Genomic DNA, 27934 nt, shown 5'->3' with positions numbered 1-27934 from the left:
ATTTGATCTAATACCAATATACCATATGAGTAATTTAGCAAGAGGTATACCAAAACTATATTATGAGATATGTCTGAAGAATGGAACAATTTAAACAGTACAATGATGCTACATTTGTTTGTAGACTTAGAAAAGAATTATCATTCAGTCAGGACTTGACATTTACATACTGTTCATCACATTCACAATGACCTTAGAAGGACCACGTATGCAACAAGTGAGAACACAATACAGTACGGTATACTCAAAGGAAAAATGGCCAATTAATCAAATAAACCCAATAAATCTGTCTACAACAAGATACATAACTGCATATTAATAATAAATCAAAGAACAAAGCCATAAGGATCAAGAGTGTCTGCCCTAAACACTGTAACAAGGCTGGTGGTAGTCCTGGCAACTTACGAGCCTTATCCTAGCATTGTTCTTCAAAAAATTCCTCCTACTAAAATAATACTAGTTCTCGTTAGTATTCTTCAAGGGGAGAGAGAAAATACATTCCACTTGGCCTGGAAGGCCAAAACCAATGTAACCCTATTTACACATACAGCATTTACATCCTGCAACAGCCTTGATTTACCACTTACATGGCAGTGACCCAAAATTATACTCCTGTGAACACTGAGTCTTGACTGTAATCCAATAGTTCCATTCAATGCCTGTCAATTTCAATAACATTTATATGATGAAAGAAATCTACAACAATGTCTAAGCCTGTACAGTTTGCAGTCAAATATAACCACGAAAGCTCATGAAAATATGAACAAATACCAACCTTACCTCCTACAGCTGTTAATGTCATTTATTGATGGCAAAGAATCTATGCCGTGGGGCTGAGTCTTCCCCCTGTGAGATACCAATGATATATCGGTACTGCTGCCCATCCCCTGCCATCACAACTTGTGGAATGGTTACTAGTCCCTCACTCTGCCCTTCCATACGAAGTATTGTCTCATCTGTAGCTACAGTCGTACTGGAGGCATTTGCATCTGCTTTTGTGGGTTCACCTACAGACACCTCTTCAATTTTGATCTCAGGTTCCAAATGGTTGTGGCGTTTTATGGCTGATTGTTTCTTGGTGGTACTTGGTGTTCCTTGACTTTGTAATGACTCTAGTTTGATTGGGATGACCTTCAGTTTCGAGTCACGGGCATTCAAGGAGCTGAAAACGACACTCTCAGGTCCCTTCCCTTTTGTCCCTGTGTCTTTGTCTACAGTCACCACTTCGCCACCTTCAGACATCTTCCCAGTCCTCTCACTGATTGCCTCTGATATCATCTGCTTCTCATGGATGAGGGAGTGGGCTATGTATTCTTGCACTTGAGGTGTTTCCATGGAACAGATCTAAGCGATAAAGGTTACTCATCAGTCTAAAGTTGTCAAGTAACTCATACAAGTGACAATGAAGAAATGTATCTTGATTTTATCCACCATTATCATCATCAACCTACCCTTATTTCATCCATCTATCCATCATCCAATCCTACAATGCCCCATGAGGAGCGTAGGAGCCCGGGGCTTGGCAGTTGGTCCCGACATTTAAGACGAGAGTGACCAGCCTCACTCATCCCTGAGTGGTATTACATGAGCAATCAACCCCAACCACCCCTTGGATATAAACCTTCACCGGCTCAATCCGACTGGAGTGCAATAATTACCCACTAAACCACCAGGTGCCAAAATTTGGTTATATGGTTACCACCCAGCGTGGTAAATGGTTTCCATTTGACAATGAGACATGAAGAACAAAGGAAATGAAAGCATAAAACCAATGAACTATCCAATTGGCAACCCAGTCATTAACACACCACTAAAGCATTCAAACTCTTAGATTAACCTCACAAGCAAAACTTTAAAACTCATCTGCACTTTACTTATATCCCCACCTAGATACACTTCACAGACACCCATGGGGGGGGGGGTGTCAAACTGTTGACTACCAAGTTAAAAGGGGTGCAAACCTAGTCATGTTCATCTTTAAACATACTGATCCCCCAGTAATTTATCTGCTGTCTCAACATTCATATCTCAAACTCACACACTAATATGAGTATACCATATCCATTCAATTTCTTGGCCTACCTGACTTTTACTCACAGAAACCCCTTTTCACCATACAACTTATATCCATGCTCTCTATAACTATACCATCCAAGAACACTACCTTCTATCCTAATATCAAGACTTCCTTACTTTATTCTCTCTCTCTCTCTCTCTCTCTCCTTTATTTAATTCTCTCTAGTTTACACACACTCAAACACATTCCTCAAGAGTCCAATTTTCCACTGCCCTGACTCCAGAATTTTCATTCATACCATGTTAAATCCTTACACCCATACAATAAGGTAAGCACTAACACACCTGCACACAATTGTCTCATGGTCTCCCTACTCTGAACTTCATTTCATACCAAATGCCTTCACAGCACCAACTACCTTCCATTCCTGAGCCACTCTACTCCCCATTTCCTTTGCATATATGTCTTCTTTTCTACAGCCACACTGAAGTACTGACACTCATTCACCACCTGTCTCTCTCCCTCTGCCAGCACACCACACTAAGCAGAATAATTCTATGCTAATATTTTTTTCCACTGAGCAAACTACTTCCATGATAACATTTGTATCCACTAAGCAGATTACTTCCATGATAACATTTGTACCCACTGAGCAGACTAATTCCATGATAATATTTGTACCCACTAAGCAGACTAATTCCATGATAATATTTTTACCCACTGAGCAAACTATTTCCATGATAATATTTGTACCCATTCAACACACTAATTCCATGATAATATTTGTACCCACTTTGGTCACTTATTAAAATTAATGGTCAAAACAATGGCATTTTTTCATTCCAGTGGTACAATCTCATACCAGTAAGGCACAATATAGTCATGACACACACAAACCTTTCATACTGTTATTTGCAGCAACCATATTCTGTAGTGTTTTACTGATTTTTTTTTTTTTTTTTTTTTTTAATACAAATAACATCCAGTTTGGTTTGATTACACTATTACATGTGGCCATGTAATCATTAAATAACTCAATTGTATGGTATGCAAAATCCAAGCAAATGCCTAGCTACTTCAACCAATGAATGGTAGCTAAATACTGAACTCACCACTATTACATTCTGAAAACTAAATACTGTAAATAAGCAAAATGAACACAATGTACAATGAGGGACATAAGTTATTTATTTTCCACCATTTCTACCTCTCTTTCCTCTGCTAGTTAACATACTTAAGAGTGGGGTTATGTGATATGTTTCTTTGCCCATAGACGATGCTCTTCAATAAGATGCATCAGGGAGGCAGATGACAGACATGCCATTAGTGTGAGGTAGACACACCTGAACAGAAGGTAAACTGACTGTACATCTATATAACCCATTTGTGCTACATGAACTGTGATGTTTGCAGGTGTGTGTGTTTCATCTGTCATCAAAAGGTGTAGTGTAGTGTGATGGCTATGCTGTTTACCTATTCTGTATGCTGCAAGGTACCTAAGCTAATCTAAATGTTCATCCAGGGTGCCACTACAAAAAAAAATAAGTTCTAAGTTGTTCTAGAAATGTCCACCATTCCTTCCTCCCTTCACTTCAAACTTCCCATTCTCATTTTTCAATGCAATAAAAGAAGGAACAAAGGACTGAGCAACCACAAAAAGCTCCCACTCCCAAAGATACTTATCCGTCTTCTTACCTTCTAAGTCATTTTCTCCTTTCCCTGTTTACAAAGAACACATGAGAAATCTCACCTGACATTTGTATATAACATCAGCATTGGGATGTTTCCGTGTCATGTGCCGCTTGAAGTAGGATGCATGCCTTGTCTCAAACATGCAGAAGGTGTAGGGGCACCGAAGTGTTTTCAGACCAAGGTGTCTGGTCTTGTGGCGTCGTATAGTATTGTGGTCACTACACTGCCAACCGCACAGCTCACACTTGTGGGGACGTTCGCCACTGTGCTGTCTGGGGAAGAACTGGATATCGTGAATTGGCATGCATGTGGTTAAACCCTTTTTATTTAATCATCATCATCATCTAATCCTGTGGTGCTCCATGAGGAGCGCAGGAGCCCAAGGCTAGGCAAGTTGGTTCTGGCATTTAGGATTACAGTGACCAGCCTCACTCATTCCTGAGTGGCATTTTGTGAGCAATGAACCCCAACAAACATTTAAAAACTGTTCTCTCTCCACCTTGAATGCTGAGCTGTAACAATGGATTACTGTACTAGACAGTGATGCTAGTCACAAAGGAGTCCTGTGGAAATGATGATGAGCCAGGGTAGCTTCTTAGTCTGCCATAAGTGGCAGAAGGGACAAAAATCTATGCCAAGTTAAGGTACAGTTAACTAGGAGAGGGAGAGCACAGTGGAATAGCTATCCACAAGGAATAAAGGTTGAGTATGTTACAGAATGATGTGTGGAAGAATTCAAATGTGGAGTGAGTAGTATTCTAAGCATGAGGATGTACAGTAAATATAATTACACAGTAGGTGGGGGCGCTCACCATCCACTCACTCGATGTAGTGCTGCTCTCGGGTGTCTGCCCTTTCCTTTCCTCCATCCTTCTATCCTCTTCTGTCTTTCTTCCTTCAGTCTTTCCTCGTCCTTCTGCCTACGGGGGACTTTACACTCCCTCTTCTTTCTTTCCTTCATTCTTTTCTCTTCCTTCTGCCTGTGGGTGACTCTACACTGAGTGACAAGCCAAATGGTTTCCTGTACACTAGGAAACCATTTACTACGTTGGGTGGCAACCATATTAGCAAATTTTGGCGCCTGGTGGTTTAGTGAGTAATTATTGCGCTCCAATCGGACTGAGCCGGTGAAGGTTTCCATCCAATGGCTGGTTGGGGTTTAATGCTTACAGAATGCCATCAGGGATGAGTGAGGCTGGTCACTCTCATCTTAAATGTCAGGACCAACTGCCTAGCCCCGGGCTCCTACGCTCCTCATGGGGCAACATAGGATTGGCTGATGGATGGATGGATGATGTACAAAAAATTACATGGTATACTGAAACCCGGTGAGAAGACTGGGATGCACAATAATGATTATGTACTTGTTGACAGAAAGATGTTTTGGAGTGTTACTAAAATGACAGCAGCAGCAGGAATTTGGGGAGGGACTGTAGGACCAGTTTCCAAGAAGCTGAGAAGAGTATGGAGGATTTAGGATTAAGATGACAATGATGATACTACTTATATTATGGAGGTAGTTCCGTCACAGCCATTACTCATTGTCAAGGATGTTCCCAGACAGAAGCAAGGTGCTGAAGAATGATTAAGAAGTGTTTGGTGTTCAGGGGGTGGGGTTTATACCTACTGGGACATAGCATGAATTACACAAACTTATGACTTAAATTCACCTTTTAATGAAAGCAGTTATTACTGCAAGAGCAAATTAATAAAACAGTAATTCAACTTCAATCCAGTTTTTAAAGAAAATATTTATTAATGCAGATCATATTAATAATGAAATATCCATACTTTAAGTAAGGATTCCCTGTTACTTAAATGCTTTTCCTAAACACACACTTACCTTAAGTGTACCTTGAGGTCAAACTTTCTGGAGCAGCGGTAGGAGCAGTGAGGGCAGGCATGGGGCTTTACTTTCATATGTACCTGTGGGGGACAACCAAGAAGTAAGGAAAAGAAGGAGGTATGACATTGCAAGTAGGTGAATTCTAGGATATTATTGTAACAGCTAAGAGAACCATGGGAATAAGCAGTATGAAAGCCCAAATTTCTACATAGGCTACTGCTGAAACCCGCAATGAAAGTAAAGTGTCTTTACCTTACACTGAGTGCATTTTGCAAAACGGCATGCAGGATACCCCATCTAATGATCAGAACAATCAGAAATCAGGACTTGTGTACATGTACAGTATATCTTCATCCTTCCAATTTTATATCCCTTCAGAATGATTATGGTAAACTCTTAATTATCCGTTGTAATTCAGCCACACCCTATGCCGAATAACATGAAATGCTGGATACTGCATACTGTAGCACCCCCCATCAGCTCAACATTCGGCATTGAGTTGGATGTTGTGTTACTATACATCCTGACCCTCCATCCTAAAAGGTTTCCCATTAGTAAAAGATGAAAACTAAGCATAAAATACAATAATATAATGATACTATACAGTAATACAACAATACAGTGCCGGTTGGCTACCACTTATGTGCCGGTTGATACACCTCAGCGCTGGATATTGCATAGAAACATCGGTTACATCCCATTTCAGTGCCAGATTTTGCATAATTTTGCTGGATATTGCTTTAATAGAGCTGAGCTAGCAGCACTGGATATTGTGACGATGGATAATTGAGAGTTTACTGTATTTCTTATCTTTCAATAATTCATCTAACTGCCAGACAATTTCATTCAGCTTCGGGGTGACCCCACAGAGTTAAGGAATTAGAATCAATCTCCATTATTCTGTTAGGATGTCTGTTTTATTACATTCTTCTTCCTAACCAATATTTTAACCAGAGGAGACATTCTTAGTAAGGTGTTTACGAATTAGGCTTCAGAAACAGAAAATGCATCCAACCCAGTCTGATGGCAAACAACAGGATTATATGGATATGATTTGTTTGTGGAAACCCCAACCGGGATTAAGGCGTCTTGCTATAGACAGACAGATAACTAGGTAGATAGATAAGCAGACTGACAGACAGATCAAAGTGGCTCACCAACTTACAGCACTGATATGAGCCTTGAGTGTCTTCTTGTCTCCAAGCCAACGCTGACATTGGCTGCAGTATCCCTTCTGTTTCCAAGCTGGCAAGTCAGCAGGGGACTCTATATGCAGCACTTGGTGATTCAGCAGCTGGGCCAGCTGGCGAAAACCCTTACCACACACCTGCAACATGAAGGTCACAAGAATCTACTACACACCAACATGAGTTCATAAGAATGTGCTGCACACTGCAAGCCTCATTATTATCACTCATCTCACCTCTCTTCAGCACTCTACACAACAGAGATATACAACACATAAAAATTGTGTCTATCACTCACTGTATTACAATTCATGTAAAATGTAAAAATTAACTAATGTCTCTCCACAGGATTTCACTCTATGGTGTCCAACTATTAATATACGTATATAAAAAAAAGTTAACATTTTTTTCGTTGTTGGTGGTGGTGGGGGGGTTATGTGCTATATATCTGTTTTTTCTACTTACAATCTCAAAAATGTAGACAAACCTTACAAATGTGTTCACGGACATCTGAGTGAGTTTTCTGATGAACTAACAAGCGCTGCTGAGTGCAGGTCTTGTAGGTGAGGCAGATCCCACATGTCAGGAGGTCCACATCCACAGTGTGACTCTTCCAAAGGTGCAGCTGGCACATCACCCACTGATGAAAGAAAACACAAACAAATATAATTAAGAACAATGGGACACTGATGCATTTATATATGTGTATCTCTTTCACACTAATTTGGCCCATGGTGGTAGGTGGTGGAGACCATCATCCACTCACCTGATGTAAGTGCTGCCCTTTTCTTCCTTTCCCTTTCCCATTTGATCTCAGTATCTGATCTCCTCTTCCTCCCCTTCCCTTTTCTTTTTGTCAATTTTTATTACTCTTCTTTCCACTTCAGGTGGCTCTACAATGGGTGACAAGCCTAATCCTTTCCTGTAACCCAAGAAACAAATTTACAACACCAGGTGGTAACCATATAACCAAATTACAGAATGAAGTGGGGCTTACTATGGTGCCCCTATTAAGTGGATGGAGACACAAATGTGGCATCCACCCAGAAACCAAACCTCCACACTATTCCCCAAGCCTCACTGTGGCAAGGCGCTGTCAGCTGCCAGGGAACATCGGTTCACCACACGGGATGGTCACACGGGCAGTTGCTTGCCTGCAGTTCATGGCTCTGCTCAGTTAGACAGACTTGGATTGATCAGCAACAACACCTCCATCCTCTTTTACTGCAGGATGCATAAAAGAAAACTTACAAAATTCTCCAAACTGGACACTCCACTTATATCTACAAAATATACTGTACTAGGTAAAAGAAGGTATTCAGGGCACAAGAGCATCTATTTGTCTGTCTATATCTACAATGACGACTGTGTGCTTATCCTACAACTTCACATACAGACAGGCAACATGCAGTCTTCAATGGTTTATTGACTGCCAGAGGAAATTTGTCCGAAGGAACTCTGCCTGTACCTACCCACTTTACCTAACTTAAACACAGGTCCATACTCCTCAATCCTGCCTTACCTTGTCAAACCTGAGGCTGCAGTGTGGACACACAAAGCCTCTCTCCTCCCCTCCATCCGCTCGCCCATGACACTGCTGGTGCAGCCACAGGTTTTCAGCACTGGAGAATTTGTACTTGCATGGCTGAACAGGACATCTGGGATGAAGAAAATGATAGTTTTAGGGTATACTCACTATACCCCATAAACCTCAAGGGGCCTCACCTGAACTGAATATAATCATAAAGCACTGGCTATAAAAAACACAAAGTGCAGGTACATCACTGGGTCAGAGGAGTTATTAGAGACCACTTCTAATCCCTCCTGCCTTCTTATGCAAGACTTAAACCACAAGAGTTTATGAAAATGGTCCTAAATAATTTAAGCCTTATGAGATTACCTTACACCCCTAACAGCACTCAGCTGACAGGAAAGCCTCCAGTCTTGTGAATCTCAATCGTGGCACATCGGCACACATTCTCTTCTGACCTAACACATATACCAGCCATGTCATAAAGGGGCTCAGTGGGTTAGAGCACTCCGCTCTGACCGAAGGGTCGGAGGATCGAATCCACCCAAGAGTCATTGGTAGACATCAGGAAGGGCATCCGGTCATATAATGCTACACGCTCCAAACCAAAGTCCTCTACCCAGGGGCAACGCCTTAGCCCTTATCCAGAAAAAGGGGTACCTGGCGTAAAACTCACACTAACACAGTAATCCCTCACTTTAAGCAACCTCTTATAGTTACACTCTTTCTGCCAATATGTTCATACCAATTAAAAAAAAAAAAAAAAAAATCTGCTAAAGCTCCGTTACTAACTACAGTAATCTCTCAGTTATCTGGAAAACCATTACCCGGACACTGTGATCTGCCTGTTTGAAACCATTATTCGTACATTTTTTCATAATATCCGGACAAAGTGCATGCGTCCAGGAGGAAATTATGGCCACACAAACATTTTCACCCAGGCCAGGCAGGAATAGCTCAGTGGCGTCGCCATGTCTGGCTGGGTAGTTCATCCAGCGTCTGCTAGAGGCCCCCTCACTCATTCCCAGTTCCTGTCCGGTGACAGTGTAGTAAATAGCTCCTCTCAGACTGTTGTTATGGCAGTTCACGTGGTGGTTTTGGGGGCTATTCCCTAACTGCTTCAGGCCTTGCTATTCCTTGCAAGCTTCATCCTAGGGTGTGTAATGATGGCCCCTCTACCAGGGAAAAGGAAGAGGGTAGTGTTGATTCTTCAGATGTGGGAGATCCAGGGTAAGACTGATGCGGAATGGTTGAATTGTGTGTTGATTTTATTCTAGCTTACTGTACTGCATCATGATTTTATACTATTTTCCCAAGATTTTATTCCATTTTACCATTATGTTTTGTGTGCCCACTGCATTTTTCTTGTGTAGCTGTTTTTTCTCATGTTTTCATGTTACTGAAGGGTATGGCCCTGTTGTGGTGATTGCATGTCTGTGGTTGATGGGTCTACTTGACCATGGTAATTGCTTGGTTGTGGTTTATAGGTCTGCTTGACCAGACAGTGTTAAACAACAGGAACAAGTGTTGTACAATGTGCTATAGTGGTCTTTTACACTGGCTTTCAAAGTTAGGTTATGTACAAATGGGGGTCAGAGGAGAAGTCCATTATCCAGACAGAGCCATTACCCAAGACATGCCTTTGGCTCTATTACGTCGTATAATCTAGGGATTACTGTATAAGGATGATAGGACTGTTTCCAATTTACAGTACAAATTATCTGGAAAAAGTGTTGATATTTTGGAAAAACATCTCTGATATACGAGGTCTGTTCAGAAAATATCCAACCTCATTTTTCTCACCAACTAGTTGGAGGATAGGGGCAGGGTTTTGTGTAGAACAGTGCAGGACCTTCGTGCACATGCATGATTAATGGCAGCCACCATGAATGATTCAGTGGCTGTCAGTCACCCTGTGTTCATGATCATGCATCATACACCCGTAGCGTACTTGCGTTCGTCACGATGACCTTTAAAGTAGAACAACGTTACTGCATCAAAGTTTTAAAAAACTTGGTGATACTGAAGCTGAAACTATCAGGAAGATCCAGCAAGTTTTGGGGAATGAAGCCAAGGGGGTAACGCAAATAAAGGAATGATACAATCGCTTAAAAAAATGGCCGAATGTCAGTCGAGAGCGATCCAGGTCCTGGGAGGCCACCAACAAGTAGGAGTGTTGAAAACGTGAAGAAAGTCTGCAATGTGGTCATGGTACATCAGAGACACTGTTATTGAAGCTGGAATCAGCGATGGATCAGCACATGAAATTTTAACAGATGATTTGGGTATGCAAAGAGTTGCTGCCAAGTTCATTCTAAAGCTAACTCCTTTCATGTGAACAACAGGCTCTGCAGATGAATGTTGCTCAAGATGTACTGGAGTGTGCAAATCGAGATCCAGACTTTCTGAAACCTGTTATCACTGAAGACGAGACTTGGGTGTATGGAAATGACCCAGAAACAAAGCACAGTCATCTCAGTGCAAGCATGCAGGGTGGCCTAGGGACAAAAAAAACATGACAGGTCCACAGCAAGGTGAAATGCACGTTGAGTATATTTCGGGTACTGTGGTGTTGTGCATCATGAAAACTGGTATGCACCAGAAGGTCAGACCATCAACAAATATTGCTACCTTGACGTTATCCGTTGTCTTCATGACCCAGTTTGGTGGAAGAGACCAGACCTTTGGGAAGTGGCAAGTTGGAAGCTGCACCATGACAATGTCCCTGCCAATTCTTCTCAACTGATTCATGAATTTTTGGCCAAGCTGAACATCCCGCAGGTCCGGCAGGCCCACTACCCACCGGACATGGCTCCACATGACTTTAGGTTATTCCCCAAGCTCATAATTTCGCTGAGGGGTTCCCGATTTGAGACAAGAGAAGAGATCATCACAAATGCAACAAAGCACCTGCAGAGGATACCGAAAAAATGACTCTAAAAAAAGGTTTCAAGCAGTGGAAAGAATGTTGGGCTATGTGTGTCAAGTCAGAAAGGGCTTACTTTGAGGGGAATTAGTGTCCTAATACAACAGGTTAGCTATTTATTTTTTTAGAGCCTAAGGTCAGATACTTTCTGAAAAGACCTAGTATATGAGGGCAGACAAGGCTAATGCAGCTATGTCTTTTAATCCCTTCGCAACAAGATATTTCCATTAAGCTGGATAAAATCATCAGACAGTAACAAGGATGTAATCAAACTTCATGGTACTGAACAGGTAAAGCAGATTATGTTTATCTACGGTAATTCCCCTGCTACAAGAGATCTCCACAATGCAGCCCAAAATAATTTGACTGTAACAAATAATTTAATCATATCACAGAAGTTAAGCTCATATCGGCTTATTACCATGAACAACAACAACACTGCAAATACAAACCTGTGACTTTTCTCAACATCATCTGAACACACTGGCTTGACCTTCTGTTTCTGCAGCCAGTACTGTTCATGGAGAGTTTTGGGAGCTCGAACTCTTCGCTTTCTCCCGTCACTTTGATCCTTTCCTTCTTCTGCGCTATCCTGCTGCTAAGAATAAATTTGCTTTTATGACATCCAATATATTTTTATGCAAAGAATGATGGACCCAAAGGCTGGGGGCATGCAAAAACTGTCCCTTTCAAAATGACTAGTACAAAAGAAAGACCTAATGCATCTTCCAACTGCTTATCATATTATCCTAGCACCTCACTCAAGATTTTTGTTGTTGCTACTTAATCTCAGCCTGTCTGGCCAAACAGACCTGTCAACCAGAGTTAAGTAAGTGCTTTAACAAGGCTATACTACGGGCACAGTACAGCACATACAGTACACTGTGTAGGGAACTGGCACCCCCTTATGGAAGACTCTCCCTCGAACCAGTATCCTTCCCTATGGCAAGGAGTAGGGAAATATGACAAGATTTGGCTCCTGGATAGACAAAATAGCTGCTTCGTTCCAACCAAGGTGCACAGTGCCACCACATGTAGGGTCCATGTTGGTGCCTATCATCACCATCATCATCTGGACCTCATTTCCCACCCTAGGGCGGGATCGGGAGTAGCAACGTCCAGACTGTCAAATTTTGCTCAATTCAATGGGCGATGTTACCATTCAATCATCATTCACATCCTCAAAATAATGATAGGCCAAAAAAATTTCACCACGTTCTGTAATATCACATATACCAATGTGATATAGCCAATCCAAATACTGTCACGTTAAAAAGGGGTGCCAAATCCCTGGTCATGCAGTTCTCTGCACAAAATTCACCCAGCCAGCTCAATCTCTTGTCAGTCACTAAGCCTCATCAACTTCCATACAGTAACACTCTTCCTCACACACTCATCCACCATATCCATCCACCTTCTTCTTGGTCTACCTCGCCTCCTCCCTCCTTCAAATTCGCTCAGATATACTGTACCTTTTTCACCATTCTATTGTTATCCATTCTCTCCACATGACCATACCATCTCAGTAAACTCTCTTCAACTCTCGTGTCCACAGACTTCCTCACTCCACATCTTTCATGAATCACTTTATTCCATATCCTATCCACTATCTGTACTCCACATACACTTCTCAGCAGTCCCATCTCCATTGCACTTACACTCGACTTCTCATTTTCATCTCATACCGTAGCCTCACATCCGTATGTTAAAGTTGGCACTAACACACCTTCATGTAAGCCTCGCACAACTGCAACACTCAAGCCTCTGTTTCTTATCATGGCCTTCATAGCACCAGCTACTTTCCTTTCTTGCATCATTCTACTTTCCACTTCTCTTGAACATTTTCCTCTTTTCTATCACTATACCCAGGTATTTGAACTCTCTCACCAATTCCAGTCTCTCTCCATTAACTGTAACAACACACTGGGAGTCACCTTCTCTCTCAATAACCGTCACTTTACTCTTTTCTACATTTACTCTCAAGGCACAATGCTCACAGACATCTACAAAACTCTGCACTAGTCTACCAAGCTCTTGTCCAGTATTTGCAAGTAGCACTGCATCATCAGCATACAACAAATCTGGGATATTCCATCCATCACAATTCATTACCAGTGCCATCCCTCTCTCCATTACTCACGTTTTTACTTCTCTCATTATCCCATCCATATATATATATATACTGTATATATATATACTGACTAGCCATGGGGACATCACACAACCTTGTTGCCGCCCACACTGACACTGAACCATTCACTTAGATGCCCATTTATCCTTACACATGCCTCACTACCATCATAAAAACTGACAGTACCTAGCAGCTTATCATCTACACCGTATATATGAAAAACCTTCCACAATCCTTTTCTGTCTACTTTGTCGTATACTTTTTCCAGATCCATAAATGCCATAAACACCTTACAGTCCTTCTCACAAGCCTTCTCCACTACCGTGTCGCTGTAAATATTTCATCCACATATCCTCTGCCATTCCTAAAGCCACCCTGCTCATCACTCACTAGGACTTCTAATATCCCTCTTATTTTCTCGATAATAATTCTTCCATATACAGTAAGCCCTCACTATAACGGACTAATTGGGGCCCAAACCATTCCGAAAAAGGCGAAATTGCGATAAAAACGAAATCCAAACTTCCCCCTGCTAATCAGGACTTTTTCTGATACATCAGATATTAGTCCGGATCGCATGACCGGTTTTTAAACTGTTTTGACTACCATTGTGGTACTGTACTGTGTTATAACTTCACTACATTAATCAAATGGTATAATATACACAATAATACTGTACTGTATACTGATAAACATGTCTTTTATTTACCTTATTGTGTTGAAAATAGCTGAAGTGGTCAGGCAGTCTGGACTGCTTCTGGCTTTATTGGACTTTTTCCAATATATAGGAATATAGCCCGGTAGCTCCTCGAGTCCGATAAAAGCGAATTCTGGTCTACTGAAGTCTGTTATATCAGGGTTTTATTGTACCGGTACCTTCCCTACAACAATCAACAGACTTGTGCCAAGATAATTCTTGCACTCACTTTGCTCACCTTTATCATTGTACAAGGAGTACAATCACTGCCTTTTTCCACTCTACAGGCACAGTTAACTCATCCAAGCCTTCTTACAGATCTCCGAGCACTTCATTCCACTCTCTCCACTACACTTGATCATCTCTGCATACACCTTATTAACCCCAGCTGCTTTCCCATTTTTCAGCTGTTTCACCCATCACTCAAGGTACAGAGAAAATGACCATCCCACTCCATTCTTCAACACGGTATGTTCTCCCTTAACAGGATTCTGAGTAAAATTTGTATACATAAAAAACTGGACTTTTGTCACACCTCTACATCTTACACTGATAATGCTATTTCTTTTTAAAAATCTGCTAAAAATGTCAATGTTCAAACATTTTTTGATGTCTGAGGTGTCTGTGAGAAAACAAGTACAATGAGTTGCATAATGTGCTGAGTGGCAGGAGAGCAGTAAGCAAATTGTATGATGAAGCACCTCTATTTCTTACTATAGTTGCTGATGCAGATTCTTGCATTTTTGGCCAGGACAGAATTGCCTCCAGGTTACTTTATCTTTACATGCTTCTCTAACTCCATCAGTCCCCTTTCACCTCCATCTCCAATACAATGTGCCACCCTTTTCCTCCCAATTATATATGGTCTACATCTTCCAGCAATCCTACTCCCAAAAAACTTTATTTGGCACCTTATCTAGGTATAGTATTTGGATGTGTCCATACTGTCTCAACATAGAAGTGTTTTTCTTTATTAAATCACCAATTGTACAAATGCTTGTTCTTGCTGATGCCAAGCCACTTTGGGGGTTTGGCTATCTGCCAAATCAATACATAAGTTCCTGATATAAAATTAAATAACTCAGTCATGTTGAGGTAGCACTATATCAAATGAGTGGATAATGGGTACCCCCCCTGACAATTTAAAATGGAATGTGGAAACAAGGCAAATACATGGCATGGGTGCAAAAGATAGATACTGCAGACAGGTTTATTTAACAAAGAAATACAGAATAGTATTCTGAGCTCTCCCTCCAGAAAAATAAACACATCTCTGGCCTACCTGCGTGTAGGATCGAGCCTTGCGGTGGCCAATAAGGAGGCCTGGCTGGGAGGGGTAACTTGGGGGGCACCCATGGGAATGTCGTGGACCTCCTCGTCTTCCCCCTTTCTTCAGTGACTCATTTGGGTGCTCCTGAAGTCCATAAAATATTCCATATGGAATGTATATCACCATAATAAATCTATTTCCCACTTATACATGAGGTCAACAGTATCCTGATATAGGAGCTGAATACCATAAAAATTGGAGACCTATCAATGCAGCATCTCATGAAGTGGGCTATACATGCATTCAAATATCATTCATCATCATCAAATCCTGTGCTGCCCCATGAGGAGTGTAGGAGCCCAGGGCTAGGCAAGTTGGTCCCGACATTTAAGATGAGAGTGACCAGCCTCACTCATCCCTGTGTGGCAATACGTGAGCAATAAACCCCAACCACCCCTTGGATATGGAAACCTACACAGGTTCAATCCGACTGGAGCGCTTTAACTACCCACTAAATCACCAGGCACCATAGTCTGGGTATATGGTTACCACCCAGCATAGTAAATGGTTTCATGATGTACAGGAAATCATTTGGTTTGTCACTCAGTATAGAGTCACTCATAGGCAGAATGGTATTAAAAAAAAAAAAAAAAAAAAAAAAAAAAAGTAGAAAAGGGCATGCAGAGTCACTCGTAAGCATAAGGAAGAGGAAAGAATGAAGGAAAGAAAGACACAAGAGGACAGAAGGGTAGAGGGAAGGAAGGGAGGAAAGGGCAGTAACCCAAGAGCAGCACTACATCGAGCAAGTGGATGGTGAGCTCCCCCACCTACCACTTAAATATCATTCATACTTTCAAAATAAAGCACTCTAAAAGAACAGTGATATACACAGATAAATGTAATAAACTTTTCTGAAGACTAATTAATCTTAACCATTTACAACACTTCATGGCTGCCAGTCAATCATGACTGGAATACATAACTACATTTTAACTTCTTACACACACAAGCATTTCACTCAGAGATACTGTACAGTAAGTGTCTGCAATACACAAAGCATGTCCACCCAAAACTACAGGAACCTTGTGCTTTCTTTTCTGTATGAGTATAACCTACCTCTTGAATAATTACTGTTCAGTGTGATATGTATACTACTGGGTTTACAATGGAAGAGTTGAGAGGTAGGATGGGACTGGAGTGTATTGGTGTTGTGATGAGGAGAGGGGTAGATTGAGATGGTTTGGACATGTGGAGAGGATGGGGGATGATAATTGGGTGAGGAAGGTGAGAAGTGTTAATATTGGGGGTGGGGTTATGAGGGGTAGACCGAGAAAGACATGGGACGAGGTCATTAAGTGTGACCTTAGGGTTAAGGGACTGAACAGGGAGGCTGCAATGGATCGTGCAGCGTGGAGAGCCGCCATTAGGTGACCAAGGCCTACACCTGCAAGCATGTTGGAGCCTTTAAAAACGAAACGAAACGATCTATCTGGCAGACTGCATTAACTTCCTCCTCACAATGAGACTGTCTGATGTACCAAACAACTGTAAGGTTAGAGTTATGAGTACTGTATTTCTCAACCATACTAATGTGTTTTAGCATCTGTCTTCCTGAGGAATATCAGTGTAATGACTGGAAAGAAGTCCAAGTTCCTTTAGCAATGGGTGGTATTCCTTGTTCCCCCTATCCCCAAATATATAATTAATGTACATGCAGTCATAATGGACCAACTGCCTTGTACTGCCACTTTCACTCCCTACAATGTCAAAACGTTTTGCCCCAGCGATCTCTCCTCTCCTAAATCCCTTCACTACAATCGACTTTTTCATTTCAGTTTTGCTCTTTTCACATGATTTTATTCAGGTAAAATGATGTTTCAAACTGGAGGAACTAGATATAGCCTTCATTAACTCATTCACTACTACGGGTCTCTCCTACTCAACTAGTAGCAAAAATAAGCTGAAAATAGTCACCATCATACTGAAGGAGTTAAAAAATAATAATAATAATCTGGGGACATCAGGAAAAAAAATAAATAAAATCTATCTATCTATCTATCTATTGCCAGACGCCTCAATCCCGTTTGGGGTGGCCACAAACAAATCGCCTCCAAGTCGCCCTGTCCCCCGCCATTTCACTCCCCTGCTCCCAACTCACACCCCCCTCACTTCACCATAATCCATCTATCATCCAATCCTACACTGCCCCATGAGAAGTGTAGGGGCCCGGGGCTAGACAGCTGGTCCCGACATTTAAGATGAGATACTTCACCATAATATAGGATGAGATACTTCACCATAATATAGGAGCAAATGTACAATAATAACTTCATCACCTGCACCTTATTAACGTGCTCCTGGAACTCTCTCTCCCCAAGGAGGTCCTTTGAGCAGAAGCCGCAAGATATGATTGTGAGTTCTCCTGTCAAAAAAGAAAAAGAGGAGACAGTACAATTAGGAAGTGTAAAAAAAAGAAAGAAAGAAAAAAAAAAAGCAAATGCAGTCTTTCACTGTCTACCTGATTTCATCATGTTGTACCCTTTTCCCGCCTACTAATGGGATGTAGTAGGATCCAGAAACATTGAAACAGATACATCAGCACATCCAGGAAGGACACCAATAAACAAATGCTGCACAATAAACATGGATGCATCAGAGGTGCACACACAAAACTTTTCCCTATTCAGCAACTAAGTTTTGAATAAAATGCAGACTTCAGTTTCAATGTACTTTAAACCACAGTTTATTTTCTTCACCTGCAGTCCCTTTTTAGATGCAGGAGAATCTCTATCCATCTGTCTCACTACTGATTTTCAGGCACAATTCTCTACTCCTCTGGACTTCAGCAAAATCACACCACACCATACAAAATCAACCCTTCACACAACACACCACACCAATGCATTACCCAATGGGCTGTTAAGCTTCTGCATCTAGTGCTTCTGTACTTGTTCCATCACACTTCATCCTGTAGTAATATAAAACTCTTAGAATATTCTGGTTTGATTTTATTCTATCTTAATCTCTTTTTCAGTGGTGCATGCATGCATACAAACACACACACACATGATAAATGTGTAAGGAAATACAGTTTCACTATAACAGCTCACACATAAATCAACTACCTAATGAAGGTTTTTAAGTAAAGTAATTCGTAAATTCTAAAAAAATCATGATTAAATAGTAACATCAGACGGGACGAGAAAAGTCTGTAAAAATACTATTATGGGTGGATAAGAACACAAATCTGAAAACTGTGCTGTACTTGGTGCCTCATTCTCCTGGCCATCAGTGCCCAGCTTGTGAGTGATGCTGGCAACCTGGGTGTTGGTGGATGTCTTTGTTGCAATAGGATGACTGGCTGGCATCTGAAGTGATGATTTTCTTTGCTCTGATGTTGTCACTCGGATCTTCACTGTTCCTCCCTGAAAAATAAACAGGCAGGATTGCAGCTCATGTGACCAACCACAATTGCTGGAATTCTGAAGTGCATCATATTAATATATGTGATCCATAAGCCACACCAAAAGCATCTGTAATACCATTAAAAGATGGAGGGTGAGAGGTAAATTATGAATTAAGAATGAACATAAAAAGGTGGCTTTGAGTGGACAATGTGAATATTAAGTCAAATCTGATCAGGATCACTTGGAAGTTGTGTTGTTTTACCCATCAAGCACAAAATCATACTGGTAAATTATATAACAGCTGTCATTCAAGAAAACTGAAATCAGGCACAAAACATACCGGTTTGTGGACTTCCCTGTAGTGCTTTAGTAGAGCTGGTTTTTCCTCGAACACTTGAGCACAGAGTTTGCACCTGTATGTCATCACCACATCATACAGGCTCTCCTCATCAATGCCATCCTGTTCATTGTTATCTTCCCTACCCTGTATGCCAGTATGGGATATCAAGTCACGGTGGTCATCTAAAACCTTCACACGGACACTCAATCTCTCATACAATTTCCCACTGAGACTTGCGAGAGGCCTGGCTGAGTAGATTCCTTGAGCTGGTTGCCTAGGTGTTTGGTGTGAACCCCGAGACTTCTTGTGCTGTTGTGATGTGTCCTGTGTTGCTTTATGGTACTGCAATTTGGTTTCTCGGGATGCTCTTCTGTGGTGTGATGTGGTGTTGTCTAGTGCTCTATGCTGTAATACTATGTTTTGAGATCCTCGGTAATGTTGAAGTGAATTATTCTGCACTGATCTATGTTGTCCTCTTGTTTCTTGTGATGTCCTTTGGTGATGTAGTGTTCTGTCCTCTGAGGCCCTGTGGTGCTGCAATAATAGGTCTTGGGAGGATGTCTGGTGCTCAAGTGAGGCATTCTTTAGCAGAGTTATACTAGGGAAGGAAGCATCAGAGGAAGCTGTACAATGGGTATTTGTATCTACATCTTCCTGTGGTCCACTTGTAAACTTATCAATGATATCTTCAAGACTAATATGTGGAACAGCTTTTAAAATATCCTCTTTGATCTCAACTGACTCTGATTTCACCTCGGGCACCTGCAGTGTCAACACAGGGGTCTCAGAACAATCCATCAGGGTGTCACTTGTTGTGTTATTACTTATGCCATCATTTGCCCCCCGCTCGATGCTGATGAGTGATGTTGCGGTGGTAATGGACTTCTGGGAACCTCTTGGGGTCTCCTGGTGTGACACTGTGGCATGAAGGTCCACAGGGTCAAGATGTGCCTCAAATATTTGGTGAGCAGTAATACTAGACTCTGAGGTGCTACCTGCAGCTGTCACAATGTGAGATCCCAACATGTTTTCTGAAAGTAACAATAACATGCTTACTAATCTGAAGAAGGCATACAATACTGAGCCACCAAATCATCAATGTCTAACTATGTGCCAAAAAATTTGCATCAGCTCTAAAGACTAAAACATCTTGTGTTTTGATAACAGTCAACGTCACTTCTGAGTCCTGCTCTAACCTCTGCTACTGGGATCACAGCTTCTGCCACATAATGTGGTAAAACAGGAATGGTACCGTTAAAACAGTAAGTCAATCTAATTTTACCCCATCAAGTTATAGGGACCTTAGGATGCTACTACAGTCAAGTACATTTAGGGGTTGATGACCAACCTACCTCCCTTGGTGGCGGTGCATGACCAAAAAGTCTTGTCACCCCTTGAAGATCAAATCCATGGAAGGCTGCCATCCAAACACTACACACCAAGTAAGTAAATAGAGTAATTACCGTTAATTTTTTTTTTTTTTTTTTTTTTTTTTTTTTTTAAAGCGAGGAAGAAGGAACCAAAGGCCATGAGCCCACAGTAACAGTTCCCTCAAAGAGAAAAACAAAATACAATAGAGAGCCAAATTCAAGATCCGATCATTTTGAGATGCCTGGACACACTGCGTTTGAAAGACCGGAGATCATAGGCAGCAGGAAATACAGACAGAGGGAGACAGTTCCAGAGCTGACCTGTTGCATAAATGAAAGACTGGGAGTAACGGTCAACTCTTGCATTAGAGAGTTGGACAGAAAAGGGATGAGAGTTTGCTGCCAGACGGGTGCTACGCGCCCATCGTAGAGGTGGAGGAATGCAAGCAGACAGTTCAGAGGAGCAGTGACCATTAAAGTAGTGACAGAAAAGAGATAAAGATGCAACAGTGCGGCGAAGAGACAGAGGTTGAAGGGAGTCAGTAAGAGGAGGAGAGTTAATGAGATGAAAAGCCTTTGACTCCACCCTATTGAGAAGGGCTGTATGTGGGGAGCCTCCCCACACATGAGAGTTGTCCTCCACACAGGGGCGGATAAAACCCCTGTATAGAGTCAACAATTGTGCAGGGGTAAAGAGAGAGCGGAGTCGGCTTAGCACACCCAATCTCTTGGAAGCAGATTTTACAAGAGATGTAATATGATCTTTCCAATATAAGTCCCGAGTAAATGAAACCCCAAGCATGTTCAAGGATGATGCAGGATTAAGCTGAATATTATTAAACATTAATGGGTATACCTGTGGAAGATTTTGTCGGGTTGATAGGTGTAAGAACTGAGTCTTAGATGCATTAAAGACAACCATATTATTTTTACCCCAGGCAGAGATACGAGCTAAGTCAGACATTAGGTGTGCCATAGCCTCATCCCTTGTTTGTTGAAGCAACTGTTGAGATGGGCATTGCGGGAACCGAATGGAAAGGTGAAGGGTGGAGTCATCAGCGTATGAGTGGATAGGGTTAGATGTACAGCTTAGAAGATCATTGATGAATAAAAGGAAGAGAGTTGGTGATAGGACAGAGCCCTGAGGAACACCACTGTTGACAGATCTAGGAGAAGAACGATGGCCGTCTACAACAGCGGCTATAGAACGACCAGAAAGGAAGCTAGCGATGAAGGCACAGATAGAAGGACAGAAACCGTAGGAGGGCAGTTTGGAAATTAAAGATTTATGCCAGACTCGATCGAAAGCCTTTGAGATGTCAAGTGCAATGGCAAAGCTTTCGCCAAAGTCCCGAAAGGAGGATGACCAGGAGTCTGAAAGGTAGGTGAGAAGATCGCCAGTGGAGCGTCCCTGACGGAACCCATACTGACGATCGGAAAGAAGGTTGTGATAGGAAAGATGCCTTAAAATTTTTCTATTGAGAATTGACTCGAAAACTTTTGAAATACAGGACGTTAAAGCAATTGGACGATAGTTGGAGGGTTGGGAGTGGTCACCCTTCTTTGGGACTGGCTGAATGAGAGCAAACTTCCAGCAAGAAGGAAAGGTACAAGTTGACAGACAAAGGTGAAAGAGTTTGCCTCGGCAGGGTGTAAGCACAGAAGCACAGTTCTTGAGAACAACAGGAGGGACCCCATCAGGCCCATATGCCTTGTTAGTACTGAGGCCAGTGATGGCAGAAAATACATCAACTGAAGAAATTTTAATGTCAGCCATGAAGAAGTCAGAGGGGGGAAGTGATGGAGGAACAGCACTGGAATCGTCTAAGGTGGAATTGGAGGAGAAAGTCTGTGCGAAGAGATCTGCTTTATCAGTAGAAGAAATAGCTACAGAACCATCAGAGTAGAAAAGAGGAGGGAAGGATGATGAGGTAAAGTTGTTAGAAAGATTTTTGGCAAGGTGCCAGAAGGAGCGGGAAGAATTCGAGTTGGAGAGTTGAGAGCATTTAGTATGGATGAAATTATTTTTAGTAGAGCGAAGAACAGACTTAGCACGATTCCGGGCAGAAACGTAAAGGTGATGTGATTCAGGGGTGGGTTGGCTCCGGTACCTTTTGTAGGCCCTCTCCTTGTTGCAGACAGCATTAGAACAAGCGTGATTAAACCAAGGCTTTCTTGCGTTAGTCAAAGGATATGAGAAAGGAATGTATGCTTCCATGCCCGAGAGAATAACCTCCGTAATGCACAAGGCACACACAGATGGCTCACGGCCACGGAAGCAATAATCATTCCAGGGAAAATCAAAGAAGTACTGCCTGAGGGCCTCCCAGTCCGCGGCTCCAAAATGCCACAGATGACGTTTCCCTGGAGGGTCCACAGGCTGTACCGGAGTGATAGGACAGGTTAAGGTAATAAGGTTGTGATTGGAGAAGCCCAACGGAGAGAAAAGATTAACAGAGTAAGCAGAAGGATTAGTTGTGAGGAAGCGGTCAAGTATGTTGGAGCTCTCTCCAAGGCGGTCAGGGATACGGGTAGGGTGCTGTACAAGCTGCTCTAGGTCATTAAGGATAGAAAAGATGTAGGCTTGTTCACCAGGTGGATCAGTGAAAGGAGAGGAGAGCCAAAGGTGGTGGTGAACATTGAAATCTCCTAGAATGGAGATTTCAGAGAAAGGAGAAATGGATAGAATGTGTTCCATCGTAGAAGTAAGATAGTCGAAGAATTTTTGATAGTCAGTAGAATTAGGGGATAAGTAAACAGCACAGATATATTTGTCAGAGGATGACAGGAAAGGCGAAGCCAGAGTGTAGAGAATTCAGAAGAATTAAGTTCAGGAACACGAGAGCAAGATAAGTCGTTGCGTATATATACACAACAGCCACCTTTGGCTTTGAAATGAGTATAGAGAAAGTAGGAGGATACAGAAAAGGGTTTGCTGTCAGCTGCCTCAGACAGCTGAGTCTCCGTTAGAAAAAGAAGGTGAGGTTTAGAGGAGGAGAGGTGGTGCTCAACAGAGTGAAAGTTAGAGGAAAGGCAACTAACCAACAGTAACATGGCAGGTGTCTCCTTGGCTCAATGGCTGATGGGACGTGAGAGGGGTGTGGTGGGGCTGTTCTGTCACCCCACCAGCCTGCTCTTCTTCTGACTGCAGTGCTCCCACCACTACAAACTGTTCTTCTGATCCATCTTCACCCTGGAAACAAACAGTAAGTTGAGCAAAACCGAGGACAATATGGTAAACTACTGTATGTTAAAAACTAAAATGAACAGTGAATATCTTCACTCTACAAAGAAACACTTGGTGAGCTGAAAAAGACAGTCCACAGGTTGAACACTAAAAAACAGCAAAATCAAAGAAACTATTGGTATTACAGAACCTTTGTAAAATCTTAACTGTAACAATCTACACATGAAGTTAAAATATAATGAACTGCCCTGCCTATAAAAGCAGAGTTAAAACTATGACATTACAAGTTTCTTTAACCTACTGAGTCATTGGATATATTTTGCATTACTGGTATCCTTGCTATCCCCTGTTGTTTTTATTCATCTTAGAACCTGTCATACTAAAGGGATTAGATATTGCATTCATTAACTTCAATGAGCTGTAGGAAGCCTTTCCTATGTTGAATAAATAACTAGTTAGCAGCAAAAGTAAACTAAAGTAGACCACCTGGATCAAAGATGGGTGCCTTACACAACTAGCACAGGAAGAACAGTTTACATAGCCATATTTATGACTTAACTGGAAAGATGCAACTCCTTGCAATGATGATAAACAAGGAGTAATACCTGTATCTTCATACTTACTAGCTCCAGCAGTGTGCATGAAGTTCATTGCAGGACTGAACCTTCACCTTTGATAAACCAGATTCCTGATGGTGCAATAATGAATTGGATTATGGATCTATCTATCTACCTATCCACAGTCAGATACCTTAATCACGTAAGGGATGCCCACAAACAAATTCCCTCCATGTCGCCCTGTCCTCCCCCCAACTTATACCCCTCATTTTCATATACTTCTCTAGTCCATCCCTCCATCTCATCCTTTGTCTCCCCCTCCCTCTCACTTATATACACTCTCCTCAGTAGTCTCTCTCTCTCCATCATCTCTACAGGGCCAAACCAATAAGTCACCAATATGTAAACAATTTTAATGAAGTAGGTACAATAACAGGAAAGAATACAATATTCTAAGTGTTACCTGAGGGCCAACATTATTCTGCATTGAGTTTGGGAGATGATGAACCAACACATGGAGGCCAGTTGTGGAATCCAGGTAGAGAAGTGGACCTTGAGTAACTCCTTCTGCAGAGTCATCTTGCATGATCACCTTCTCATTAGAGGAGAGGAATGTTCCCTCACTGCCTTCATCTTCTGCACCAGCCTGAATTATGACTCTCCCTTGTCCAGAGAGAAAGTTGCCTGTGCCTCCTGCTTCTGTACCAGCTCGCCATACCACCTTCTCTGTACCAGAAAGGAACTGCCCATCAGTGCTCCCTTCAACTCCTGATATAACGTTCTCGGTGGTCCCATTACCGCAATCATCTGGCCCAGGTTGCAGAATAACTTTCCCTGTCCCAGACACAAAACCCCCAGCACCATCACCAGTTCCAGGAAGATTGATGAGTTGCCCTGTTTGGCCAACAAGGAACTGTGAGGTCTGGGGGCTGTATGAGGTCAGGCTAGACAGAAAAGCTCCATCTGAGAGAGATGATTCAGCTGATTCCCGGACCTCGTCAGTCCCTCTAACCATGAAGGAGCTTATGGGATTGCTCATTTTTCCTGTAAATGAGGAAAAACCAATGAAAATATACCAAATATGATTTGCAAGCAATAAAAAGTATACTAACTGTACTATCCTATGGGTGAATAAATCACTGAAATTCTTCATCAGACAATGTTGTTGATATCAGTAGTACAGACCCTCAGGAGGGCTCTGCACTTGTCCTTGGGGGATGCTTTATTCAGTTATGCTGACTGAACTACCTCTTGGCATAACATATCAGTTAAATTACATCAGTACATTTTATCAATTAGTACTTTAACTACTGTACTATAATTCTAGCACTCAATGATTACCATACAAATCAGCATTTAGGGGGCTGGCATGATAACAGATCTGGGCTGCCCACCATCTGTTGTACAGTACACCCTCAATATAACAAACTACTGTAACTGATACCAGACCTTTGATGTTAAAGATGAACAACATGCTGTTCAGTAATTTCCCAGGCGTCATGACTTTTACTGAAGATCATTAAAAATTTAGCGTCACTCAGCCATACAATCATACACAATAACATACAGCTAGGTCTAAATGGCTCTTTTTCAGAATAAATACTCTATTTATGGCTCCTCTCACAATGCTGGTCACCCAGAGACTGATGTGGCATTCTGCTGGATCCAGAAATGTGTGTGTGTGTGTAGGGATGCCACACTGGTCGGTGTTTCCTGCACATCTATTCCTTTACCGAATGAAAATTCATTAAATAAGCATAACATTCAGCCACCTCAAGGTAGTTGTGAAACACCAAAATTCATTCAAAGAGGGTTCTGTGTATTGAGGGTTTACTGTGGTTTCTTTCTTAACATAACTGTCACAATTACTCCCTTCAATACAATGACATACTGTACTTTACACTTCCTTCTAGCTGTCTCTACACGATTTTATTCAGCTTTGGACTTCAAAGCAGCAGGGTTAGACATAGCAGTCATTAACCTGTCTAGCTCAAGATATCGACACTAAACTGATGATAATTGAGTGGAAGTTGCACGAAAAAATATAATCGGGCAATACTATATGCTGTACTTGTCTGCTCTATTTTTCTAATAATTTTTGTCGTAATAAATGACTGCCTGAATATATTTTCCTGTTGTATTATATTCATAGATTTCCCAGTGCATTTCTTTCTGAAGCACAATAGCAGACTTACTAAAACCTACTGAAATTTATCATTAACCTTACGTTACATATCCATAACCTAACCCAACTTCTATCTATCTATCTATCTATTGCCAGACGCCATAATCCCGTAAGGGGTGGCCATTTGACTCTTGAGTTATTTGTTTTACGGGGAGGGGCACTAACCCTCCACCAACCCACTTGCTGACACGTAGGGAGCACGTATTGTTTGGTTATATGGTTACCACCCAGCGTTGTATATGGTTTCTTGGCTTACAGGAAACCATATGGCTTGTCACTCAATGTAAAGCCACCTGTAAAGGAAAGAAAAATGATAAGAAATGACAGGAAAGATGGGAGAAATAGGAAGAGAGGAGGGCAGGCACAGAAAAAGAATGATACAGGCTAAAGAAGTAGGCAGCACTATTCCATAAAGTGTGTAACTTAACCTAACAATCTGACCAACCTAGCCTAACCTTACTTAATCTAACCAAGTCTCAACCTAACCAAACCAAGAGACATGGGTAGCTTTTATTAAGCATTTGCCAGTGCCCAAGAAACATGCAATGGGAAAGCAAAATATGGGTAAAAACAACCAAGAAACCAAGTCGCCCTAAGTTATTTACCACCAATTAGAAAAATGTAGGAAACAAACGGGAGGAATAAAAATTCACCAGTAGGGTCTAAAGCAGATTAAACTGCAGATTCTCCAAATATAGCACCACCTGATGCTAAACCTTTTGTCGGTAAGTAAACTGCAACGTGAAAATTATATGACTGGCATAATTAACGGTAGATTTGCACTGTCAGGTTTATTCTGGTGACATTTCCTGATATATTCAAAGTCAGTCTTCATAAACTACCGGTAATCTAATCAAAGTTAACCATCTCCACGCGCTGATATCCAAAACTGCTACAATACCCAACCATACAGTACTGACTGTGAACAGTTCATCAAGTTTTGGTGCCCCATTTTAACAGCATTTACCCACGGATATATGAATTTGGAGATCATATTTTTATTCCATTCATAAGACTTCTCCCCACAGCCTAGGTATAACAACTCTTCCAGCACCACGTCCTCGGTCGTGAATGAAAACAATAGTCTCGCTCCCAAAATGGCGCATGGCCTTTACAACTCAACTTTGGGAACGAGATCGACACTTCATACTCTTCAAACCAACCACAACAAGCTTACAACACATCCATACGCTCGACTGTTCAACAAATGATGGGGGAATTCAGTTACGACTGGTAAACTTACAAAGATTTGGCAGGGGTGTTACACATCCGACGGGACGGTGGTGGGGATTTGTTTGTATGTCGTCTGCACTCACGGCGGGAAAGTGATGAATATTTGAATATGTTTGACGATTGCAGTTTGTTAATGAAAACTGAATATATTATTATTATGTCGGTATTGATATTTTGTTGATATTTCTGATAAGCATACATACACTACTGAAAAAGAGGGAATTAAAGTAATTAAAGTTATCTTTGGGCAAAGATATTGGCAGAGGTGTTAAAGGTGTCTTTTCTTGCAATTAATTTACCTTTGACTTTTGGATGCCACCACCTCCTTTGCTTACAAGAATGTGACGGACTGATGGTC

At 41.7% G+C, this 27934-nt stretch overlaps 1 protein-coding gene across 1 annotated transcript; it reads right to left on the bottom strand.

The window, feature by feature from the left end:
- Positions 1 to 598: 598 nt before the first annotated feature.
- Positions 599 to 27615, bottom strand: LOC145398613 (uncharacterized). Its single transcript, XM_080271447.1, has 15 exons — positions 27587 to 27615; positions 24622 to 25202; positions 24207 to 24212; positions 23457 to 23607; positions 19045 to 20075; positions 18563 to 18722; positions 17640 to 17719; positions 15310 to 15441; positions 11652 to 11794; positions 8265 to 8400; positions 7230 to 7382; positions 6721 to 6882; positions 5553 to 5635; positions 3768 to 3981; positions 599 to 1344 (listed from the first exon to the last, which is right to left on the bottom strand). Exons 2-15 carry the CDS (start codon positions 25195 to 25197, stop codon positions 799 to 801), a joined length of 3573 nt encoding a protein of 1190 aa, XP_080127573.1. The 5' UTR covers positions 25198 to 25202; positions 27587 to 27615; the 3' UTR covers positions 599 to 798.
- Between the last annotated feature and the right edge of the window lie 319 nt (positions 27616 to 27934).

Source organism: Coenobita brevimanus, chromosome 1 (genome assembly GCF_032717465.1).
Source record: "Coenobita brevimanus isolate Jiangsu-jjx chromosome 1, ASM3271746v2, whole genome shotgun sequence".
Lineage (NCBI taxonomy): Eukaryota > Metazoa > Arthropoda > Malacostraca > Decapoda > Coenobitidae > Coenobita > Coenobita brevimanus.
This window is presented reverse-complemented; position numbering and strand designations above follow the sequence as displayed.